The sequence below is a fragment of the Oncorhynchus mykiss genome, chromosome 10 (assembly GCF_057628025.1).
Source record: "Oncorhynchus mykiss isolate SJ-2025 chromosome 10, ASM5762802v1, whole genome shotgun sequence".
Classification (NCBI taxonomy): domain Eukaryota; kingdom Metazoa; phylum Chordata; class Actinopteri; order Salmoniformes; family Salmonidae; genus Oncorhynchus; species Oncorhynchus mykiss.
In genome coordinates this window covers 44,613,926-44,629,621 of record NC_143031.1, presented here as the reverse complement: position 1 = coordinate 44,629,621, position 15,696 = coordinate 44,613,926, and the positions used below count along the sequence as shown (strand labels likewise).

The 15,696-nt window shown below is 39.1% G+C and overlaps 2 protein-coding genes across 3 annotated transcripts; one reads left to right on the top strand and one right to left on the bottom strand.

Moving 5' to 3' along the window:
• Positions 1-1,247: 1,247 nt before the first annotated feature.
• Positions 1,248-6,928, bottom strand: LOC110534002 (sororin). The gene is made up of 5 exons (XM_021618619.3): positions 5,657-6,928; positions 3,332-3,399; positions 3,108-3,176; positions 2,485-2,988; positions 1,248-2,296 (listed from the first exon to the last, which is right to left on the bottom strand). The coding sequence occupies exons 1-5, from the start codon at positions 5,688-5,690 to the stop codon at positions 2,216-2,218; spliced, it is 756 nt and encodes a 251-aa protein (XP_021474294.2). The 5' UTR covers positions 5,691-6,928; the 3' UTR covers positions 1,248-2,215.
• Positions 6,818-14,303, top strand: LOC110534001 (zinc finger protein-like 1). 2 transcript variants are annotated; one of them, XM_021618618.3, is made up of 8 exons: positions 6,818-7,087; positions 7,328-7,444; positions 9,132-9,243; positions 9,417-9,610; positions 9,852-9,927; positions 10,095-10,289; positions 10,516-10,663; positions 11,760-14,303. In XM_021618618.3, the coding sequence occupies exons 2-8, from the start codon at positions 7,343-7,345 to the stop codon at positions 11,944-11,946; spliced, it is 1,014 nt and encodes a 337-aa protein (XP_021474293.2). In that variant the 5' UTR covers positions 6,818-7,087; positions 7,328-7,342; the 3' UTR covers positions 11,947-14,303. The 2 variants fall into 2 exon arrangements, with proteins under 2 accessions (XP_021474293.2, XP_090042889.1); XM_090186763.1 differs by lacking the exons at positions 6,818-7,087; positions 7,328-7,444 and adding an exon at positions 7,861-8,035.
• Positions 14,304-15,696: the final 1,393 nt, after the last annotated feature.

Here is a 15,696-nt window from a genome sequence, read left to right as displayed (position 1 = left end):
AAAAATGGTTTGAAAATATTTTGATGTGCCATTAATTCAAGAATCCTTATCAGGATTAATGAACTTGATCTTATTCATGAATTCAGATATTATCCTAAACCACATAAGCAGTGGGTGCCAGCACATACTCTGTCAGAGAACCCACAAGAATGACACAGGCTGAGATGCTCATTGATGTTTTGTACTAGGATTCTGCTGGCACTCTCCATCTGATGAAACCATTTTCCAATTGCGCTGGAGCGTGCATGAAACACACCACACAGAAACATCAATACATTCTCTGCACCCACCCACTAGCCCCAAGCTATTTCAGAACACATGTGGAAGCTACTTAATAATAGACAAAACATGGAAACTTTTCCTATATCTGTGATGCATAATAAAGTAAAGCATTGGTCAGCTAGTCTATTCAAGTGACATGGTATGGGCAATGTTACATTTTAAAACACTTGTGTCATTTGTGCACCATTCTTGGGGGTTGTAGTTTGTTCACAAACTCAATTATTATATTTAAGAACTCATTGTTTATGTTAAGCTTAAACTGAAACTAAAAATATCTCTGAATTTGATCAAATAATGTTGCCCTTTAAGTTATCTATGAATACAATGAAAATGTGTGGACTTCAGTGTTTAGGAGATTGCCTGGTTAATGCCCAGCTTGCTATTGACCTACCTGCACCTACTGTGTCACTGCAATGTCCACCATGATATGGACCAATAAAATTGGATTTGACTTGCAATAGTCCATGATAACTAAAAGGAACGGCATTGAGAATTCCATTTAATTCCAATGGCATGACACAAGCAACCACATACCAAGAAACACGATTATTTGCAATGAATGATCATATCTTAATCCCATATCACCACACCCTGACAGTTAAGTACAGAGGTACACATAAAAATTGCTTCTGGGATGTTTGACACCAGTAATATAGACAATAATTTGTCTCCGGACTGTCTGAGGTTATAGCCATACAATACTAGCGTCTGTAGTTGTCCATCGCCCGCAGCCCCTTTCCCTGAATTGATTATCAATTGTGTGATACAGCACAGCCCTCCACTCGCAATCAATGGCAGCACTGCACTGATGTGACCCTCCAGCAAAGAGAATGGAAGGTCAAAGCAGTGTGGGGCTGAAACCCAGCCCACAGGTTATATAACTCACAAATCAACTGTTTTCTCCTTCAATTCTAAAGGACAATGTTATTTAGGAGACCTAGAACATTGATACTCAATAAACAAAATTGACATTGTTTTTTTTAATGGTAAAATGTTACTTCAAAAAGTATCTTTAAAAGATAAAAATGAATGACTATAATGAACGCATTATGTAGCACAGTTGTTATCACAAATGCATAGATCAAAGGAAAAAAAATGAACTTGGTTTCATACGGTAATTATTCGAACTGGAAGAGTTACACAGAATAACAAACTATTTATTATATTCAAGATAACGGAACAATTCTAAAAAGCAACATGACTTCTTCCAGAAAAACTAAACAAAGCAACGAGATCAACCATACGATAGACTTGAGTCAGTAACGGACATGGTCAGCCAATAAGAACGCGTTTCCAATTGATATGGAGTGGTGATCAGATAAGTCTTAAATCACTAACATCTAAACTATCATCAATGAGTGGAATAAAGAAACTAATTACATTTACACTAATACAAAAGAAAATAACAGTGATGGAAGAAGCCACAATGAGAGGGTGAGCGCAACCTCCAGGGAACAAAATGTGATAGGTGCTTTGTAAATAATTCTTATAGGTTAAAACACACCTGTAATCCAACAATGATTGAGCAAATAATTTAAAATATAAAGGGTGCTCATCAACACAAAATGATGTCCAGTGACCTAATGAAGTTGTAATTTCAAAAAACAAATAACTATTAACATATCAAAGTGACAGGAACATCCTTGAAGCTAGAATTCTTTCTTGAGATACATTATTGATGATACCAATCTGACATTTCCAACTGATTTTTTTTTTTGTTGTAATAAAAAATAAAAAAATAAAAATCAACATTTCTGTCTTGTAAATTAATCCTGTTGGTTTCCCATAGGTGGCATTTGTATTCAAATAAAAACTTAACTCTTCTTCACCGTCTTTGTAATTCAATAATGAAATTAAAAACATTAATGTTCTCCAGTATTGGCGACCAGTCTTTCAAGTCACATGTCAAAGTCTTTGTAGATGACCCATGAGTTTATTCCACCAACAATTCAAATCCTTCTGCCTCTTCAAACTCCGCATTCATCTTTGCCGCAAGGTCATCCATCTCTGCCAGCTGGTTAGGAAGGAAATTGAAAAGTAGATCAACAAAGGTACAAATGCTAGAACTTCTTCCACATCTCCATCTTGAAAATAGTGGTAAGCGCTGGTTTTCACATCTTGTTAAGTGGTAAAGTACACTGTAGTCTACTATAGTTTAGTTGTCCATCAATGTTGTCAACAGTGACATATGTCCTCACTTACTTTTATTTGAGGAACCTTCTTCCTCCTCCTCTTCTCCTTTACCACAGTGACACCAGGGATATTGAAATCTGGCTCTGGGTTGGGAGCAGCACTGTTGTCCCCTTCCAGCAGGGTGAAGGAGCTGACTCCACAGAGAGACCTGGAGGCTTCAGGGCCCACCCTGAACTGCTCAACCTTACGGAGAACCTGAGGTGTCTGAAGCTTCTCAAATCCAAACAGGGTCTCCCGACGCTGAGGAGATGGGGAGTACATGGCCTGGTGACTTTCAAATGAAGGGTCCCCTAGGCTTAGGCGGGTATAGGACCTCCGCACCTTTTGTGACCATGCTGAGTCTTCTGGGTTTGCTGCAGCCTGTGGACAGGGTGGTGAGGGGGCCAAGATCGGGGAGAGCATGGTGGCTTTGGGTGTAGGGACCTGGGCAGGTCCTGGGGTATAGATTTGGGACTTCTTAGGACTGCCTTCAATCAATCTTCGTTCATTTTCTGTGTGGTCCTCAGAGGGGACCTGAAACAAAATCAGTTGTGCACATATGACTGGGCTAATATGAAATAGCAGAAGGACCAAACATTTAAAAACTATGCAGCTTATTATGGAAAATGATTTGCTGTGTTCTTTCAACTCACATTGACTTGTGTTTTCCTGGGTGCAATCTTCCTCACAGTGATGTGGCGTTTTACGGCATCTGTAGGAGCCTGTGGATTACAGTAACATAATTCGACAAAATACTGAAATGACTGAAGATGTTTGCAGGATGCAGTTTGACTATGTCAATAGGTAAATTGAAATGTTACTAGTTCTGAAAGACTGGTGGTGTTTAGTTCTAGCTGCTGACAAAGGTACTACTCACAGAGTTGGGGATATTAGCCTTTGGAGAGGTCAACCGCATTGATCTCCTTCGTGGCTGGCAGGTAGAATCTGGTATGATAAGACAAAGAATGGCCCAACCATAAGCAATTTTACCTAACCGGCAGCTTACAATGGTGTGTGATCTTTGTAGCCAGTAGCAACATGACTTGACTGGTAAAGACCCTTGACTGCTAAAGTTGAAGTGACAGTTGTTTTTAGTCTACTGTCAAGATGAGTCCATGTCCAAAGTTGTGTGTGCCATCTGTTGTGAAGATCCAGCTGTATGCTTTAATATGTAAAGACATGGGGAAGATATGCAACAGTTTGTAACTGTAGCCTGCAATTCAGGGCGTTCCCCCTGCCTACCCTTACCACCTGGGGGAGGACCGTTGCAGAGGGCTGTTCAGTCCCAGGTTCCTGCAGATGCAGTAATGCCCAGATGCAGGGACGCCCTGAATTGCAGGCTGCAGTTGTACCCTTCTCAAGATAGACATCAAAATGATGGAAATAGATAGATGATCTTGCATTGATTTGAGATTGGGGCATATAGCTAGCTTTCTAACTAAGTCTACAAAATAGATAACATTTGACACTCATCTCACCATCATTTAAATCAAAATGTAAGTTTGATTCAGTGAACCACACATTTGCTAGCTACGGGCAAGCACTTAAGAAGAACTTCTCTAAATTACTTATTTAGAGTCGAAGGTGTTAAGGTAACAAAAAATGATTTGATAAAATATTGACTTTGGCCTTACTACTAAAGCCCATAGAAACGCATTGAACAACACATTCATGGCAAAAAAGGACAGTATATAAGTTTGGACACACCTACTAATTCAAGGGTTTTTCTTTATTTTCACATTGTAGCATAATAGTGAAGACATCAAAACTATTAAATAACACACATGGAATCATGTAGTAACCAAACAAGTGTTAAAAAAAACATCTAAATATATTTGAGATTCTTCAAAGTAGCCACCATTTGCACACTCGGCATTCTCTCAACCAGCTTCACCTGGAATGCTTTTCCAACAGTCTTGAAGGAGTTCCCACATATGCTGAGCACTTGTTGGCTGCTTTTCCTTCACTCTGCGGTCCAACTCATCCCAAACCATCTCAATTGGGTTGAGGTCATCTGATGCAGCACTCCATCACTCTACTTCTAGGTCAAATAGCCCTTACACAGCCTGGAGGTGTGTTTTGGGTCATTGTCCTGTTGAAAAACAAATGACAGTCCCACTAAGCCCAAACCAGATGGGATGGCGTATCGCTGCTGAATGCTGTGGTAACCATGTTGGTTAAGTGTGGCTTTAATTCTAAATAAAATCACAGACAGTGTCACCAGCAAAGCACCCCCACACCACCTCCTCCATGCTTCACGGTGGGAACCACACATACGTAGATCATCCATTCACCTACTCTGCGTCTTCCAAAGACACGGCAGTCGGAACCAAAAATCTCAAATTTGGACTCAACAGACCAAAGGACAGATTTCCACCGGTCTAATGTCCATTGCTCGTGTTTCTTGGCCCAAGCAAGTCTCTTCAACCATGAAGGCCTGATTCACGCAGCCTCTGCTTTACAGTTGATGTTGAGATGTGTCTGTTACTTGAACTCTGAAGCATCTATTTGGGCTGTAATAACTCTAATGAACTTATCCTCTGCAGTAGAGGTAACTCTGGGTCTTCCTTTCCAGTGGAGGTCCTGATGAGAGCCAGTTTCATCATAGCACTTGATGGTTTCTGCGACTGCACTTGAAGAAACCTTTAAAGTTCTTGACATTTTCCACATTGACTGGCCTTAATGTCTTAACGTAATGATGGACTGTCGATTCTCTTTGCTTATTTGAACAGTAGCCTATTGGTTAGAGCGTTGGACTAGTAACCGAAAGGTTGCAAGATTGAATCCCCGAGCTGACAAGGTAAAAATCTGTCGTTCTGCCCCTGAACAAGGCAGTTAACCCACTGTTCCTAAGCCGTCATTGAAAATAAGAATGTGTTCTTTAACTGACTTGCCTAGTTAAATAAAGGTAAAAAAATCTATACAAATAGGGCTATCTTCTGTATACCACCCCTATCTTGTCACAACACAACTGATTAAATCATACGAATTAAGGAAATAAATTCCACAAATTCACTTTTAACAAGGCACACCTGTTAATTTAAATGCATTCCAGGTGACTACCTCATGAAGCTGGTTGAAAGGATGCCAAGAGTGTGCAAAGCTGTCATCAAGGCAAAGGGTGGATACTTTGAAGAATCCCGAGGCACATTTTCGGATATAGCGGGTGTGAAATAAAGAACAAAATAACAAAAATACTGACCAGCCAAAACGGGTTGTGGTGTCTCGTTGGTCATCCTTGCCGCCTATCCAGCTTGATTTACCAATATAAAATCAGTATCTAACAAGCTAGCTTACGAAATGAGAAAAGACAATCGTATAGTTAAAAAATAAATATAAAAAGCTAACTAGGCCCCTAATAACTAATGCAAAACCGATGTAATGCAATATTGCGAGTAGATAACTTGCTAGCTAGATAACTACTGTAGTAGTTCACTTTGCTTGATCTCCCTAGCTGAAGTCCTACTCGTTTCAAAATTGCCCGCCTGGAAGTACCGAAGTGCTTAGATTGCCACTTCCTGTCCGTTGTATACGTCTTTCTCTACAACCATTTACTTCAGTACTGCACAGTACTACTACATTCACGATAAATGTGCGATTCCAGCTAAACTATGATAAACTCCAGAATAGTAGGCGGAAACACAGGGCTAGATCAAATAAATAGATTAACACTCCAGTATACACCTTTCATTTTGTTGCAATCCGCCAAATACAAATTTAATGAAGAAAACCTACGATAAACACAGATAGAAACATTTGCCAGAGATTTCACCGGATGTATACGTTTGAAGCATCCGGTGGGCGTTTCTACTCACTACCGAATATGGTGATGACAAGAAGCCCAGTGGGAAAGGATGGAGCGAGATGGATTTGGCCGATATTATGCAAGTTTTCTAATGATGCTAATAATACCGTTTTCTATTCTCAAAACAATAATTGTATTTTCCCAAAACTAAAATCTGTTACGAACAGAGTGGACTAAGTTTTGTAGATTTTACCATTTGCAAAGCCCAAAAAATTGCGTTGTTTAGGAGTGCAAGGGCGAAATGAGTTAATACACACGTGCACGTCATAGAGTAGGCGAAAATATGCAGCTACGTGCTAGAACGCGCCAATATTATTATTATGAACAAAACAAATACAAAAATAGAAATATACAAACAAAGAGTACATCACCTAACAGACAGTATTACATATCGAGATACATTTTCAATTTGTCAAAACGTTTTATGGTACGTAACGTTATTGCTTTTTTGTTTTCACACTTATTGATCATTTCAAAATAATACTTCAATTCTATCTTTAACAATGTGAAGAGGGGTTTGTTCTCCACCCACTTCATTTAAAAAATAAAATGACGATAAAATCTGATCGTTGATCTGCTCTCGCCAAACCAAATTTAACCTGACAACCTCAATTAAAAACTGCACAAACTAATCTTGGACCAGCTGTGCCGTGCTCGCGTGACATCATTATTCTGCGACTCTACCGGAAGAGACGTGGCAAAATGTCAGCATCTGAAAACATGCGCATTTTCTAGATTTAGCTGACCAAGTTGGTAGAGCGGAACATCAGTATTTTTACAACCCTTCCTTCATACGAAAAAGCATCGAGGAGAAAGCTTGTGTAACAGGTACGGTTGAGATAACTTATAATTAAGGCCACCCGAAACAAATATGATGCTAGTGAACTAGCAATATCTATCAATACACGAAAGCAGTGTCTTACACACCCATATGTAATCATCAAACTTCATTTGATCCATGAGTAGATTTGACTGGGATATCAGAACATTGCTCAGATAATACCCATAACTATGATGTTGTTGCTGAAGCTTGTTTTGGTGGTCACTTGTCTGAATCTGTGTGTACAGTACTACAGACAGACCATGGGTCTGTGCAAGTGTCCTAAGAGGAAGGTGACCAACCTGTTCTGCTTTGAACATCGGGTGAATGTTTGTGAGCATTGCCTGGTCTCCAACCACAACAAGGTCAGTGGATGGACTGCTCTGAATATTAATGTAATGTGAAATATAGATCATATAGGTCGTTAACAAAACGTCACAATATGGTGCAGCGCGTTCGATTTGGCTGCTGGGGGGAAAGGAAACTTCCAACTCTGCTAAAACCATTGAGAACTACGTCCCGTTTTCAAGGAATTGTTAAATAACTATTTGTTTTTCATATCACCTCTTGAAGAGCATAATCAGAACTACACATTTCCGATTATTCCACGTGTAACTATCATCAGAGTAATGCAGCAAGTAACTGCATTCGTTTCATGATCAGTAAACATAAATTATCATGTAATTTCAGATATGTGAGGGTAGCCAATCCGATTGGCATGTAGCTATCTATCATATCAGCGAGAAATAATGTATATATATCAAAAATACCTTTTTTATAGGGTTAGTGTTCCCACATGGCCATATCGTCATGTTACAGCGCATGTTTACGGAAGTTGGAGGGACCACATGTACTACCTAGCATGCTCTGAACACCTGTGTGTAACGGAGGAATGCCACCAGAAACGTTTTGTCACTGAAAATTATTGTTAGGTGCAACTGTTAAAACAGTGTACAGTAAGTATATATTTTGCATTTGTGAAATTATTTTGATGTGACATTAAGAGTATATCTTGGGCTAGCTAGCTAAACAAACGTGTCATTTAGCTCGCTTCATCATCAGCAAGTCCTCGTCCTGGTAAAGTTGTCAGTCGGACTTCTGTCATCACCACTATATAGATGGCAAGAAAATCAAACAATATTTGGATATAAGTTAGCCATCTAATTTATCCCCTGAAGGTTAGTTTATATTGACGTGATATGTTATTAGCTAGCAATTTAATTTGACGTGATCCATCAATCAATGTAGCCTATCATGTCTGTCAGCAGCAAAAAGTACATTAGCTAGGTCTACTTACCACTAGCAATGTTTAGCCAACTGTACAAAGTTCATACTGGTAGCTTGCAAAGTAAACATGATCAGTTAACTGTACATCGGGAAATGCCCCTTCTGCTACTTGACATCAAAGGATGGGAAATTAACCTAAAAAAAACACTCATACTTGTCAGGAACAGTTCACTTTTATTTTATATCACTCAAATTTCCAATTCATGGTGGCCAATATTGAGAGATATCTTGAGGCTACCCTCACATATTTGAAATTACATTATAAAATTGTTTACTGAAAAGCATGCAGTTACTTGCTGTATAACTCTGATAGCGCTAAATGTGCGCAGTTGTTTTGCATGTAATAATCTGACATTTGTAGTTCTGATTATACTTTTCAAGGGGTGATGATATTATGACCAAACAGTTAATATTTATTTAACAATCCCTTGAAAACCGCATTGCGTCGGTGTTGGAGGTACGGGCCAAAGCTGCCAGCAGGCAGAACCATGTGCAAACCGTCATACTGAAGGTCGAGCTGGTAACAGTTTTTTGTGGGTATATTGTGGATTACCTCCGACATAAGGACAAAATCATTGCCAACAGGTAAAGTAAGTCCAGAAGTGTGTTACACATTCTGACTTGTAATGGGACTATTTGGAAATGTTGAGCTTACATGTTAGAGACGAGAGTGTAAGTCTTCCACTCTCGGATTCTAAAAGGGACTAATAGTAGCTGTCTTTGCCACTAAACTATGAAGTATTTTACCTCCATTCTGATTACCAGTGTATAGTGCAGTCCTACCTCCAGTGGCTTCAGGATAGTGATTACAGCCCTAACTGTCGACTGTGTAATAACCCACTGATCTCCCAGGATACTGTCAGATTGGTCTGCTATGGTAAGATTGTCAACATCTTCGATTTGTTGTCCTTTGTGCTCTTATTGAATTTGGTATAGTTGTGTTCTTTTTTGAGAGTAACTCTCCATATTATTATTGTTGTTGCTTGATATTACCGCTCTGTGGAATTTGAACAAACCCACCTGGATCATTGCCCTTTCTCTCTATCCAAGATGTATTCCACTGGGCCTGTCTTCATGACCTGGCAGTCCGGTTGCCCCTACACACTGCTCCTGCAGGATACCAGTGCCCCAGCTGCCAGGGTCCAGTGTTTCCCCCCTCCAACCTGGCCAGCCCAATAGCTGACATGCTGAGGGAACAGCTCTCCTTAGTCAACTGGGCAAGAGCTGGACTAGGCCTACCTCTGGTGAGGAATAGGGTTAGGCTGGGTCACACTAGCGGTTAGAGAAATTGAATAGTGATGGTGACAGGAATATACTGGTTGAGATGCTGGGTACCGACATTAAATTGTGTATGACATTAGTGTAAAATATTTTTAAGGCTTAAAATATGTTTTAGGACCCATAAATCAAGTGTTTCTTTCAGTGAGATGGCAAGTATTCTGTGACGATTCAAATCTAACATGCACATACTCTCTCCACTGCAAGATTGATGAACCTGTAGAAGCTATTCAAGACAGCACACAGGATGTCACTGATTATGCTGACTGGTCCACATTTGATGGTGAGTCATTGTCTCTGGTTTGTTACTGCCTTGTTGGTCTGCAATAACAGGAGCCTGTATTGCAGCTGAATCCCTGCATCATGACATAATGCTAAGCTAAATGTTCGATTTGTTTGTTCAAATCAGAAAGGTTACTGTAACATTTACCTTCTCCCCCACTGTGCTAGCCCCAGCATTGGACACCACTGAAGCTTACCCCACCCACTCCTACACCCCCAGCCCGGCCCCTACTTTAGTTCCACCTCCAGTACAGGAAGATCATGGAAATCTCGACAACAACGGGGGGATGGTAGCACAAGAACAACACTCTGGGGTCAACATGATCACTGCAACCTCCAGTGACACAATCACCCTACACACAGGTAAAGGACTATGAATGTTACTCTGGTTTGCAGGAACTGTACTAATCCTAAATTTTACTAACCACACAGTGTTGTCATTCCATACAGGCTAGTCCAAACCGTAGCCTCAAATCTAATCTTAGTTCATGTCATTTTTGCTAACGCATCTGATATTATTCACGTAGATGCATGTGTATAATGTATCCTCATATTTGGTTATTCATTTGATGTTTATTTTTGCTTCCAGCATCAACCCCAAGGAAAGTCTATGACACACGGGACTCTGGTTCCAGCTCTAGTTACAGCGCTGGACACAGCTCTGTGACACAGATCGACTTTGACGACGACAAGTACCGGCGACGACCAGCACTCAGCTGGTTTGCACAGATTCTCAAGTCAGTAATTTAATTATGTTACTAGTTATTTAATGTAGGTGCTATTCATGTAGTTATTGCACAGCAAGTACACCTTTCTGATCAAACTACATTACATATGGACAATAGTACTTTTTATTTAACCATCATTTAATGTACTTAAAAGATAAGTTTTATTTTTACAACCAAATCTCTATTTTTATGTATATGGAATGTTATAGAAGGGTCCAATACATCTTTTTTTGTGATTTCACTTGTTTTCAATATACTTACCCCAAACAGCAATAATTTTCCTCGTTGTGTAATGTGGGGGCCAAAGGCTCCGAAAACATCCAAATACATCCTTTTAGAAACAACAAAGCTCTCAGTATAGCGATGCAGGTCTTTAGATGCTGTACACATGAAACTGTGTCATTCCGAACCGCAACGTTTTATTCCCTTTTGTGCGACTCGCTGTTTCCCCTATCCAGCTGTTTCATTCTCCATGTAGCTTGCTGCCACAGGTTGCTGCCACAGCTTGCTGCCACAGGTTGCTACCACACCAACATAGTGGTTTTAATAGGGTGGTGGACCACTAGGAGCCGCCAGAACAGCGTCAGTGTACCTTGGCATAGATTCTGGAAGTGTCTGGAACTTCCTGTGTGGAGTCACCCTATGTTTTCAATATACTGTACTTTGTATTCCTCATTTACTTAAGTGTTTATTTGATTCTTTATTTTTGGCAGTTACCTGTAGAGAGGTTCGCAACAAAATTGAATATAACATTGCAGATAAAGTTCGGAATGACACAATTTCATGTGTACAGCATCTTAAGACCTGCATTGCTATAGTGAGAGGTATGCCATTTCTGAAAGGATGTATTTGGGTGTTTTTAGAGCATTTGTTCATGGTTTTTCTGGGCCCCCATTATACACAACAAAGATCAGGAATTGATTTGCTGTTTGGGGTAAGTTTCTCAAAAACAAGTGAAATCCCCCCAAAACAGAGATTTGGTTGTAAAAAAAAAACCATATCCTTGTAACTTACATTTTATAGATCTGATTTATCAGTTACTGTCTCCAAAGGTGGAGTCCCATTTCTCTAAACTCTGAAGATATAAATGAATTTGTGTTCTCAGAAACCGGACGGGTTCAAAGAGGACAGGCCTGTCCTGGAAACAGAGGGTCTTCATGCTCCTTCTGGTTGGAGTTCTGGGATTCTTTACCTTGATTATCATTATGGCTAAACTGGGCCGTGCTTCAGCTGACTCCGACCCCAACTTAGACCCCCTACTAAACCCCAACATCCGAGTGGGCAAAAACTGACCAGCACCCAACTCCATGTCCTGGTGAGTGTTGAACATGGGGCCGATCTAAGTCCATCTAAGATGGTGGGACCAGTAGAGGCAGAGAGGCACCTTCTCTCTCTCGGGTATGAAAGAAGAGGACAGGATGATCATTTGCAGGGCAAAAACGCATAACAACCTTATACCCTTTTCCCCTCTTTGGGATAGGCAGGTGCAAATTTCCTCTTCATCTACTACTAAGAACTAATGGGCTATATAACCTGTGTGTGAATACATTCAATTATTTACATTGCTTTTAGAGCTATATGTAAAATTAATATATTTTGACCCACTGTACATTAAAGTAACTGTCCAGTGAAAATCTCACTAAGTTCATACTCTATTTAACTTTGACCCAAATAATGTTGTTGACTCATCCTATACTCGTATTTGTGGCCAAAGCATAAATTGTAATTTTAATTTTTTAATCCAACACAAACTGAACTCAAACAGGCTGTTTAAAAAAAGCTAGCTATTTACTCATAGAGGATGATGTCATCCTGAGGATGAGCTGGTCAATCAGCGCTTTACTCGCATTAATATTTTTTAAACATAATTACCTATTTTTTTCTTTTTTTTTGGAAGGGAGGAAGGAACTATTTCACTCCTATTGTAATTAGTTCTAGGTCATATTTAATATAAATCTGGGAACACTGGACAGTTACTTTAAATGAGATTGCAGTGTTGGTAATAAAGGTGATGGGAAAACAGAAATACTGTTCTATTAGATATGGCACACAAATATGGCTTGTTGCAACATCTGCTAAAAACAAAGGTATTTTTGGAGTGGGCATCAATAACAGTTGTTCAAGTTACTTGAGTGTGAGGTGTGTGTTGAACTGGAAGAATGCTGTGTCTGACATTCACATACTGTTTTTGAATGTTGATTAAATCTTAAAGTATGTAAATATAGAAATTGAATGAATTACGGTGAATTTTGTGTTGAACTGGAATAAATGATTCTAACCGATTGTCTCCCAAATTCTGAATGCAATATAAGTTGTATTCTTTGGACAAAGAAAATGTAGAACAGATAGTCTGAGGATATTAAAATTGAGTGGTTGTTAACCCAAGGGACATTGTTCATCTTGGTATAGCATTAAAATAACAGTCTTCTGAAATCCACAAGTGCCCTGTGCCCCAACCTGGTCTGAGTACTTTTCTGTATGTAAATCCGAGAAACTCCATTTTACCAAGTTATGTTTCATATGGTATGTATTAATCTGTGGATGTCCATCACCCATTTCATGACATGTTACGAATTTGCTAAACGTATGATATGTTATGAAATCTAGCTAGGTGGCTAACATTAGCTAGGCCTGGGGTTAAGGTGAGGGTTAGATAACATGCTAAGAAGTTGTAAAGTTGCTAATTAGCTAAAATTCTAAAGTTATCCGTGATGAGATTCGAAATCGCACCCATCCACCACGACCAACCACCCTACTTTCAATTATGCCTTAAGTAATCATCTGTATTACGTAACTATACCATACTAAACGTATCATATTATTTTCAGGGGTGCGGATTTACATTCGATATGTTACATATAGTCTATGAGACCAGGCTGTGTGCTCAGACACTATGTTTGACAGAGTGGTCTACTTTCAAAGATCCTTAACTTGCTTCTCTTGAGTTTGAAGTGTTACTAAAGGTGTCTGCGCATTGCTGTGGTTCAAATTTGGTTGTATATTTGGACATTCTTTAACCATTTTAACTTGCCATTTACAAAAACAAAATGTGTTAGTGGGTAGGTGTGTTGTTAGGACCTCTCTTTTGAAATCATTGTGTTTGAGAAGTCCCATTTTTATGTATTTAAATCAAATGTCTACAGTACACCAATATTAATTTGCTGTTCTTATCTTTGCACTTTTGTGAAAAATGACATACATTCTCAAATATTTTTGAAAGTATCTTGCTGATGCTTACTCTGCAGAAGACAGTTCTGTCAATGTAAGAAGCTGTATTTCTTTTTTTAAATGTATTTTGGAGTAATATGTCCTTTTGATAAAGCTGACTTTATCCCTTTTGATAAAGCTGACAACCCCAATTTTGTTTTGCTGTGCTTTTCACATTTCTCAATTAAATTATACTCTTTGTAAAGACTTAACTGTTTGAAATGATCTATGAACACGTCATATTGTTACTTTTCACATCAGTTTTTAAAAGAACTGAATGGTTTGACATATCATTATCTGAGGATGGAAGGTTGCTGACTCATGCAAGTGTTCTGTTTTCTTGAGGGGAATGTGATTAATTTATTGTTATCTCAGAACTGCTCTGTACAAAACAGTTAATCTGCTAATATTGTGGAATATAAAATTACTTGCTTGATGTGTTTTCCAGTTTCTTGAAATACTTTATTTCTATATGATAACTGAAATGGTCTATTCATTCCTTTTAGTAGATCAAGAGAAACTGACAGGGGTGAGCGCCTACATTTCCATACTTATTCATACTGCTCCCCTGGTGGGAATCAAACCCACAACCCAAGCATTGCAAGTGCCATGCTCTACCAACTGAGCCACATCATCACAAACCACTTGCTATCTCAATGTACTCAATTAAATTGGTCAATTGTTTTTCTATTCATGGTGATGGAAAGTCTACAGGTATGAACTTAGATGACCGGCCTATGTAATACAGTAATGTACATTAAGTGGTTTGTAAGGATGGTCAGTTAATTTCCATGTTATTTGATCAAGAAAAATGTTTTGTGTCTTTGCCCATAACTTTGCACCTTTTGGATGTAAATGTTTGAGGACAGGGTTTTGTTCTTGCTGGATTCAATTAGAATGACAATCACAGAGAAAGGGACAAGGCAACAACTCTTTTAATTCCAACTATTGAATCCTACAAGATACTGTTCTTAATTATTCAACTTTTTTTTGCCAAAGCAGATATGGTGAATAAATGTTTTTGCCCGCACTACATTGGTCTGCTAATACTAGTAAAGGGCCAGTGCACAACTTTCGGTGCGAATTTTTTTTTTTTGTATTAATCATTATTTTTAAAAGAATGTAAAAAAATGTAGGGGGTGATGCAGCACCCTACTTCCCGTGGCTATGGTGCCTAGTGAAAGTCTACACACCCTTTGCAGTCTTTTTTTCCTACTGATCTACACAACATACTCCACATTTTGAAAGTGAAATAATTTTTTATAGAAAACATACAAAAACATATAAATTGTCTTCACAACCCAGAGTTAATACTTGGTGGAAGCACCTTTGACAACCATTACAGCTGTAAATCATTTTGAATAAGATTCTACCAACTTTGCAGAACTCTTTACTGCAACATATCTATTGTTTTTGTCAAAATTGCTCAAGTGCTGTACATTTGGTTGGGAATCATTGATGGGCAGCAATATTCAAACTGCAACTAGACCACTCAAGAATGCTCAACACCTCTTGGAAAGCCATTCTGGTGTGTCTTTTGGTCGGAAAATGTGTCTAATTGTCCAACTGAAAAATAAAACTATCCCAGGGATAGGCTTTCAGAAGACTGGCGGGTTTTTTGAGGAATGTTTACATGCGTAGATGCAGTTGTTGTTTGCGGGGCAGCAGAATTTTTGTTGTTGCATTATGTAGTGTTTCCACTACTTCCGAATTCACCAGACAAAGTTCCACCCCATTCATTTTCAACGAGAACACACGGAGCAACGTGCAGGAGGTTGTGGGAAGGTGAGCAGCTCGAACCGTGCTATGGGAGCAAACTGAATAAATTCAGCACT